General features: G+C 43.3%; 1 protein-coding gene across 2 annotated transcripts; it reads right to left on the reverse strand.

The window, feature by feature from the left end:
• Positions 1–1,512: 1,512 nt before the first annotated feature.
• Positions 1,513–9,098, reverse strand: msl2b (MSL complex subunit 2b). 2 transcript variants are annotated; one of them, XM_044175565.1, is made up of 4 exons: positions 7,644–7,771; positions 5,897–5,962; positions 4,301–5,676; positions 1,513–3,425 (listed from the first exon to the last, which is right to left on the reverse strand). In XM_044175565.1, the coding sequence occupies exons 3-4, from the start codon at positions 5,594–5,596 to the stop codon at positions 3,126–3,128; spliced, it is 1,596 nt and encodes a 531-aa protein (XP_044031500.1). In that variant the 5' UTR covers positions 5,597–5,676; positions 5,897–5,962; positions 7,644–7,771; the 3' UTR covers positions 1,513–3,125. The 2 variants fall into 2 exon arrangements, with proteins under 2 accessions (XP_044031500.1, XP_044031499.1); XM_044175564.1 differs by lacking the exon at positions 5,897–5,962 and having other exon boundaries at positions 7,644–9,098.
• Positions 9,099–9,904: the final 806 nt, after the last annotated feature.

Below are 9,904 nucleotides of genomic sequence, written 5' to 3' on the forward strand. Positions count from 1 at the left end.
AACTTCTTGTTTTTGCTACCAATGTATAGTTTCTTTAAATGGTTTCATAGTGTTGGTATCCACAAAGATAACTGGGGGAAATTTATACTCCAGAACCAAAACATGATGTAAAATGGATAAAGGTGGTTTAAAGGCCTTATTTGTGCTCCTTGATATGAATGAACTGACATAAATCTGTAGTTTTTAGTTGACTAATTGTGCGGTGGATGTTAACAGAGCTGGCTGCAGAATTGTCTGCGTTTCTCCTTTCACATCTGATCAGCGAAACAGTAACCTGAGACACTGATGTAAATGCAGTCAGTACCTTACGGTCAGCCTCCATGTGGAATAACTGGAAACATCCACCTGCAGTCAGCTGGACCCTGAACACCTGAAAAGCATCAAAAAGTACACAACTTTACGCAAATCAGGTTGTAGACAATTAAACAAAATTTGAATTGTCTTCCAGATAGACCAAAACTAAATGTGAATGTAAATAACTAGGTGATTTTGTCTGTAAATATGTGAAATAAAGACACTGTAAAACGCCACCTTTGATAGTGTTTGGTAACGGCAGTTTCAGTACACAATGCTTTATTCACCAAACATATTGCATTCATCAGGGTATCTGAGGTTGTTTCTGGTTGTCTTTTACGCTGTTCACTGATTAGTCATGCCACTTATGGATCACCATCTATCCGAAACATACTAATCTATTTATTAAATGGATACTAGGTGGAATTTATTGAAAGGTTGGTTGTTTTCTTTAGGTCTGTTTTGTATTTACAGTATGATTATTTATATTTCTCTTGCACAGATCTGTATCCTCTAGGAGTAATACTGTATTTTGTAAAAACTATTTTAAAAGATGATGGTAATGTTTTGTATATTTAGTATCGACGATGACCAATGGACTGTATAAAAAGAAACCAGAGACAACCGCAGACATGCTGATGAAGGCAAGATAACTGGAAAACGGGAGACGAGTTGTGCAATGTATTTTTTAAGTTTTAGAGCGCCGCAGTTTGCTAAAATCAAGAGATTAAAGCAGCGAAAGTCTTGTCTTTAACAACCTGGCCTATTTAAAAGAGTCTTTCATCCGATCTAGATCATTTCATTCTGGGTCTGCAAAGCTTTGACTTTAGATCACAATTTTAGTTTGTTCAAGTAATTACGGATGTACATTGTTGGTTATTTTGGCAGAGTTGAGTCGTTTCATTTCATTAAGTCACTGAAAATAAAAAATGTGTACTTGCAAAAGGCCAAAATGGCAGAAAAACACAAAAGCAACCTGTACAGCTGAAGTAGACCTTTGATTAGTCCTCATAATGGGGTTTGTTGTAGATTACTAGACATTTACAGGGCTGTTGTGCCCCCTGTTGGTGCTTATTAAATAGTGCAAAATGAAGCTCTATGGCCCCTCTAGTGTGTACCTTCAGCAGTGCAGCAACAACCAACAACACTTTGGCTGTGAGTAAGAACTGCAGAAAGCTAAGGCTTCAGAGGGACACGAATAATTACACAACACTTTTGTAAGTTTTTGATTTTCTTTCTTTTTTGTGGAAATATGTTACAGTTATATTACAGGTATTTAAATGCCCCAAGGGAGAACAATAACTGTTTGGAGACACCAGAAACTAACACTAAGAAGGAGACAGCAACTTAACTGAGACAGAAAAAGTCCAGACAGGATCGACAGATTCGACAGGCAGAGCAGGCACAACTGACGCCCAACACGTAACCTATGTTAGGAGACGTGCAATAAATACTGCAAATGTTGTTAACGCAACTTATTAAAAACAAACAACAAAAAAAAAGAACAAAAGACAAGGAAAACAGGTGTGCTCTCCTTTTAGAGTCCTTTGTGGTGTTTAGCAGCATGTGTGTAGCTTCCAGAAACCAAAAACATGTGAATAACAATGTGTGGGGGCCTGCAATCAACCAGAGTTTTTTAACACAAGCAAGTAACAGAAAAAAATCTTTTTTTTTTTTTTTAAAGGTGTGTGGCCAGTGTGAACAAGTGGGCAAAGTGCTTAATACAAGAACACACAAATGATTAAACAGGTTAACGCGCATCCTCAACATATCCAACAGCAAACCAGGGTTTAAGGTTTTGTCTTCCACCAGCCACAATGGTTGGCTCCAAAATTCCCCATTTTACCAGCTTTATATATATATATGTATATTTAGTATACAATAACATCTTAGAATAATGTCTGGGTGTCTGACAGTGGCTCACAGTATAAACATCCAACAGACAAAATTGAAACATACATTTGGCTGGTGGTGTTAAATTCACATCCCAGTTCTTGGAGCAAAAGATAAAGAATTGCATTATTGTAAATGTTTTTAACTTAAAAACAGTTATGTTCAGGTTGTATGGTTTTTCTTCAGGGGTCTTTGATAGTCATCTACTCAGTTCCATGTTTTATTTCTAGTGGTCTAGCAGAGTTTAGAAAATACAATCTACCTTTTACCTGTGAAAATATTCTGGTTGAATGCAGGTCTTCCCCTGCACCGACTTCCACTGTTTTTTTTTTTTAATGTAACTTATAAAATTTATCATAAAATGTCTTCTTAAATGGAAACCAATAAGTCCATGTACAAAAAGTTCTTTCTTTTATATAAATTACACCAGTCTCTGATGTAGAAGATGTCTCCGTTCCTGCTAACAAGGTTCATCTCCAAACCAAACCCTTCCCCTCACACACACATACACACTCACATGCACGCACGCACACACACACACACACACACACTGAGGCGTTTGACCGTGGTCAGCACTCCCAACTTAGCTACACAACATGCTCTACACATTACCCATAGTAGAGAAGAAAACCAAAAAAAAAATTTTTAAAAAAGAAACTATCTCCACTGAAATGAAATCTCTGCACATACAGTAACGCTACATCTCCTCCTTCTCTTCCACACTGTATCTGTATGCAAGACCACAAGCATGGTGCAGTTTCGGGCGATGGACTGAGGGCGACTCCTCATCTTCAGCTGGTGACCCTCACTATCGCCTGTCACTGTAGCTGCCTTGTTCTGGCTCCGCCACCGCAGGTCCCTGGCACACCCAGATGGATAACGTCCAGCTGGCGGGGCGGGGAATGTGCGTAACGACTGACCGGAGGAGGGGCTGGACCTCAGCAGTCAAACCGCATCTCCAGTGAATCGTCAAAGCCCCTGTTGTCGTGTCCCGCTCCCGACAAGAAGGTGGCCGTGACGGGGGCTCCTGTTGCCGTGGTGACGTTGAGAAGGGTGTTGCCAGGGGACGTGGTGGCCGGGCTACGGAGGGCCGCCGCGGTGATACTGGTGAGGTTAATGCCCAGCGTGAGACGAGTCTGTTCCAGAGCTTTCTCTGGCACGGCGAAGGCCTCCAGCTTCTTCTCTCCGTTGGCCATGTAGGAGTTCTGGCAGCCGCGGCAGATACAGTCCAGACACGCCTAAGAAAAACAATCATGATTAACAACATAACAGGTCATCCAAAGACCGTCCCATAACAGAAAGGTTAAATACATCGTTTAATAAAACGCTGTCTCCGAGGTCAAGAATGACTGTCAAGCACACTTAAGCCAAATTGGAACAGAAGCCCCAGAGGTGCTCAGAATAATGTAAAGTTTGCTAACTGCATCTACTGATGAGGACTGTGTGAAATGGTTGAAAGCTTTAAAACAAGCGAGTCAGCGGAAAAAATATTTTAACCATCTGTGTACTCATTTTATTCCCTTGTTTAATATTTAATCGGCAAAACAGCTACGCAATGTAGTCTAGCTGAAATAAGTCAGAAAAAATAGCTTTTTTTTTTAGCTTAATTATTAGAACAGCCCAATACATCTTAAATTTGCTGTTAGTTAAGACATATTACATTAGTTTTATTTGTTTTGTAAGTTTGTTTAAATGAATTCTTAGAATAAATATTCAGGTTGCCATGAAAAGAACATCACTATGAAAGGGTGCTGTGGTTTAAAGAAGTTTGGGAACCACTGCTATAGAGGTCTAACTTCCCTAATAGCAAAAGCTCTTTATGGACTGTGTCAACAATATTTCAACTCCATGCATGACTCCCACAGAAACAAATTAGTCATAAAACTACAGTGCAATCAACAAACAAAAGAAATCAGTTAAATGTAATGAGCCCCCAGGTGGAAATTCACGTTGTTAGTATATATGTCGAGTCATTTAAGTAGATATATTTCCAAACATTAGCAGTTCTGGTGGTGACAGCAGCATCAGCAACAACACTGAGCGACACAGCAGACTGCAGTGGGGTTGGTGTTGTAAGTAAAGAGGTGGGGTGCAGCGCTGGCGTTGTTCTCACCTTGCGGTTGGAGTAGCAGGGGCAGCGCTGCCCCCTACAGGTCAACACAGAGGGGTTCTGGGTGGCTCGGCCGCACTTGCAGCCCTTCTTCTCCACAGGCTTTTTATACAGTGGCTTCGAGGGGCTAGGTGGGTGTGTCAGGTGGTGTGCATGGGGGTGTGGTGGTACTCTGTCACGGGGTTGTGCGCGGGGCTTGGGGGCCCCTTGCCTGGCCTTGGTGTAAGCCTTCTTGGGGCCCACGTGGTGCTCCACAGTCTTTTTCAGCGCCTTGTTGGAGACGAGCACAGTCTTGCCCACCTTGGGGGGACCACCGTTAGGCACCGGGGCCAAGTGTGGGTGGGGCGTGGCTGCAGGGAACTTAGGCTCCTGTTTGGTGGTGGCACCGGGGTTAGGGTGATGGGGGGAGCTGTTGGCACCGAGGGGAGGCTCTCGTAAGAGGATGGAGATGGGGAGGGGCTGCACCTTCTCGCTGTCGCTTTCTGAGCGGGATCGCTTGCGGTGGTACCGAGGGGGGGCGTGGGGGATGACTGTGGAGGGCTGAGAGGGAGGCTGCAGTGAGGGCTGCGGGTGAGGCTGGAGGGGGCGGGGGCTGTTTTCTGTGGGGAGGGAGGGGATGAGGCGGGAGGAGTCAGGACGAGATGGGCAGTGAGGCCCGTTGAGGCCGGACTGAAGTACAGAGGGGGGACAGTCCGGCTTGGGGTTGGGCTCAGGGTCAGTGTCCGTCTCCAGAGTCCTGAGCACCTCCTCAACACTCAACAACAACGGCCCTCCGCCATGTTTCAGATCATCCCCGAAAGTGCTGATGTCACAAAGCCCCGCCTCCCCAGTCCCCGTGACACTCACACACACCGGGATCTCCTCAGAAAAGCTCTCCTGCTTTGCAACACCTCCACCTGTTTCTATGGTGATGGGTTGCAGAATGTCCGAACTGACCAGGCCGTTGCAATCATGCAGCCCGTTTACACTGACGGGGCTCGGCTCCTCCCCCTTGAGCTCCTTCGTGGGTGGAGCTTTATCAGGCTGGAGCAACTCGGAGGTGGAGGCCGTCTGCGACAGGCCAACTGAATCTGAAATGTCCTCCGCCTCTGGCTCGCTCTCGGCCAACGTAAGGCCCTCGTTGAGGATGGCCTGGAGGTCGGGCGAGTCGCTGGCGGCGCTGGCTATGTGCGGGGCGAGCGGCGACTGGGTGATGTAGAGACAGAGCTTCCTGTAACAGTGGACAAGCAAGGAGAGCTGCCTGTTTTCCTCAAAGCGGGAATAGTCCTTACACCAACTACAGGAGGGCTTCAGCTGCATCCTCTGACCTTTACAGCCTCGACAGACGTAATGCTGACATGATGAGTCTGTGGGAGCGATGGGGTCCTGCAGCAGGTTACCTAAAGATAAGAGGAGAAAGAGCAAATATAGAAAACAAATATACCACATAAGCATCCAAGCAAACCCATGATCTGATAAATTGTGGCCCTGGGTTTAAAAACTGTCAGTGTGTTAACAATGTTTAAGATTTACAAACGATTGCTTCCTCATTTGCTTGTGTCTCGATAGCTTCCTAAACTGATATGTATTTGTAAACCTGAGTGGTGCCTGGCAACTTGCCAGAATGGATGACAACCGCTCTTTGAGAGGGGCTTCCTTAGCAACGCTGGTCGCTAGGGAGTGCAGCTGCAGATAGGAAAAAAGGATGAAGGTGCATTCATGAGAAACAACCAACCTTACACACTCTGCACTGCCTGTCTGATAAATCCCCCGTAACTGCAGAAAGTCTATATTTAACGCGATGTATGGACTGCTTTCATATTGATCTATTAATTATACAATGGAGGTGCAGGAACAATCAACATCTAGGAGTGTAATAAATCAGCTCTTTCTTAAAATACTCATGCAATCACAGCAACACAAATATCACCTTTACCTCAGGAGATACCCTCTTCACAGCGAGCGGTATACCCACTCACTTTGTCTAAGGGAGATATACTGCATTATGTATGAGCAGTGAAAACCGTGCATTAAATATACCACCAAAATAAACCAAATATCTGATTTATTTACAACCCAACACAAGCAGACTAACCATAGAAATGCCCCCTTGCTTGAATTATACCCTTGTACAGTTACAGCCACTGATATTTAAAGTTGTGTATAAACACTGCAAAGTACTCCCTCTTTCTCTCCACTTCCTTTATTTTGTCCACATATTTTACTGTGTTATGTATTTGGGGATGATGAGGGTGAGAAAGAGATTAGGTGCATAACATGCAGTATGTGGAAGGGCTGTTATTCAACACGATAAACAGAGAAACGCCCCGATGCTGCCAAATAGCACACAGAGGGGGGTGTGTCATGATGGGTGTAGCTGTGAATTATGGTGCGTTCACTGCGCCTGGGACACTGCAGGTTCGGATTTCATAAACACGACTTGGCATGAATTCAAGTGAATCTTATTAAGATAAATCAAGTCCAAATCTACATTTTCTGAATGTCTAACCTCGGAAACACAGGTATCAACAACAGCGGTTAAGCAACGTTTGCACGTCAAGGACCCTCTCAAAGATTCAATACAAGATAGTCGACATTTGCATTTACAATCGGCTTTCCTCTAGTTTTTATTTTATTTTACTATAAGTCATTGTTGGTCAACAGTGGTGGAAGAAGTATCCAGATCCTTTATTTAAGTAAAGATAGAGAAGTATTAACAGCAATATGTATTTAGTAATCAAAAGTTATTATTATTGATGGCGGTCATAATAATTACCTTGGATATCATTCCTTATATATTAGGCTGTTGGGTCAATTACTCTTTAACAATATATCATATTTTAAATACATTTCTCAAACCCCATGTTAAAACACTTATATTTCATTCTTTGTACTTTTATTTGGCCGATTATATTTAATTGTGCTGACATGTTTTAACCTTTATTTTTCCAAGTAAAGAACTTTTACAAAATCACCAAAAGGTTTTGCATGGTACATATTAATTTATAAAGCAACTAGTAACTATGACTACCATATAAATGCGGTGGAGTAAAATGAGTTGAAGTATAAAGTTGCATAAAATGTAAATATTCAAGTAAAGTACTTAAGTACAGCATTTGAGTAAATGTAGGCTACTTGTTTACTTCCCACCACTGCTGATCACGCGGCTCATTGGTCATTACTAGTGCCGATTGAGATATTTCCCACTGTACTTGAAAGCAGCATTATTTAAAGGTTTGCTCCCACTGCGAGCACAGCTGACAAGGCACGTTACCGCAAACCTCTCCCAAAACACTCATTTACAAAAGGTACATGATCACATTCAAATAAAAAAAATAAAAAATAAATAAAATCCACACACACTTACCGCAGACCAAGCAGGACAGGGACTGGCGGAAAAACGGCAGCAGCTTGCAGAGCTCCGCGAGGGCCCGGGGGTCTCGGGGGTCGCACTGCAGCACCGAACGGCTCGCGGACACGTAAAGAGAGGTCGCATTCACTGGGTTCATCTCAGCTGCCTGTCCCGGGGCTCCAGTCCGGTCCGGTCCGTTAAGATGTATTAATACGTTAAAACACCAAAGTCACACAATAACACAAACAAACTAGGCAGATGTAGACCAGCGACTCCGGTGTTCTGCGAGGTAAAATTACTGTTTTTGTCAAAGGAGTCTGGTGGCTTTGAAGAGAGCATAGATGGATATAACGGCTTCAGTTCCCCGTCGGTAAATCCAACATATATAGCAGTCTGCGCAGGGAGCAATCGAGGTTACTCATCCCAAATCACATCCAATCCATCCTCAATGTGATGTCCCAGCTCTTAAAAGTACTGTTGCTTTTGATCGGGCAGATTATAAGTGCATTCACAACTAGGCCGAGCATGCATATAAACGTCGGTTCATCCAAGTCTGTTTCCATAGAGTCCGTGAGTTATGATTAGACAAAGCATCGTGTGGCGCTCTTTCCTCTGTCAGTGGGCTTTTAACGTTACTTACAGCTGGCTAACTAGCAGCACCAGCTCCGAAATTCAAACAGGGGCTTTCGTGACAAAGTGCTCCGGTTTGCAATGGTTTCCCCCCGATAATTCCATAGTCCACATGCATCCTCGTCCCGGGGTTTCACGTCCATACCAGACCTGGTATCACACAGTGCATTTACAGCTCACAGCGACGCTTCCGTGGCTCCTATTTCGCTGGGCTGTGCAGCCCCCAGCAGGCTCGTTATGGTTGTGTTATTGTTCGCGGAGATTCAAGGCGGCTCGAAAACAAAACAGGCCGCCCCGGCTCGAAAAGGTCCTCTTTAGGGAGAAACGGCGACAGCCGCACGTCGATAGGAAGAGGAATAGGCGATGGGGAGGCTGCGGTTATTAAAACAAAAATAACTTAGAAGCTCCGACGCTTCTGCGGGTGAAAAGAAAAATAAACCAGTGGAAGCAGCGGGCTCTGGTGTCAGTGCTAGCCGCCTGAGCTGCACCGTGAAGCCGGCTACAAAAGCAGGCCGCTTCCCACTTCTCGGGATTAGCGGGACTCCCTTGTTCTCGCAGCTCGCCTTGGTGGGAATGTAGCAGCAAAACCGGCGGGTTTTGCCTAAATTATGTCCTCTTGTAGCTTTTAGTAGACCTCCAGAGTGTCAGTGAAGACCGTAACTTAATTAAAGCCCTATTTGTGTACCTTGCTATCGTTAGCCGCGGAGTATCCCTCACACCTCCCGTCGTTTGGCCACACACAAACAAGGGGGCGCTATTGCTCAGATCTCGCGAGAACACGCGCTGTTTATTTAAAAAAAACAATGGGACGATCTTTACACTTATACCAACAAAGTCTGAGAGATATATTTACATTATTTATGTTTAAAAATGACGCCTAATTTAACCAACAAACCAAGTTTCAAAGAACTATGGTACTAAAATGTCTAAATCCTGTGTATTTAGTGATTAGAGCTGAAAGGATTAGTCAATTAACAATTAGTGACTATTTCAGAATCAGAATCTGGTTTATTGCCAAGTGGGTTTTAACATACAAGGAATTTGCCTTGGTATTTTGGTGCATAACAATAAACATAGTAAGAGAAAAGAAAAAGAAAAAACAAGTACTGCAAAAGTCGAGAATCATAATGTAGAAATTTACAAGAAAAATGTGTAAAATATATCTGTTTTTAAAATGAAAAGAGCTGTAAAGTGTTTAAAACGAATACGATGGAATGTGCAAAATACTGACCAAGGGGTGTGCAAATATTCACAGTATAAAGAATATGTGCTCGTTTATACAACGCATAGAGTCAGATGTGGAGACTTTATGTTAATGTAAAGCGCAGTGTCAATGGTGATTTTGATAAGTGATCAATCGTGTAATTGTTCCCAGTTTTTGCTTCTGAAATGTGAGGATTTTATGCTTTTCTGTGTTTAATGTGGCAGTAAACTGAATATTTTTGGGTTTTGTACCGTTGGTTGAACAAAACAAGCAATTTGGGCTTTAGGAAATATATATATGTAAAAAATAATTAGCAGATTAGCTGATAATGAAAACTATCATTAGTTGCAGCCCCATTTGTGATCCTGGCACAGAAATCACAACAAACACCTTTAAAACAAATGTACATATATATATGGGGAACTTTTTTGGGTTAAAGTTG

Source organism: Siniperca chuatsi, linkage group LG19 (genome assembly GCF_020085105.1).
Source record: "Siniperca chuatsi isolate FFG_IHB_CAS linkage group LG19, ASM2008510v1, whole genome shotgun sequence".
Classification (NCBI taxonomy): Eukaryota; Metazoa; Chordata; class Actinopteri; order Centrarchiformes; family Sinipercidae; genus Siniperca; species Siniperca chuatsi.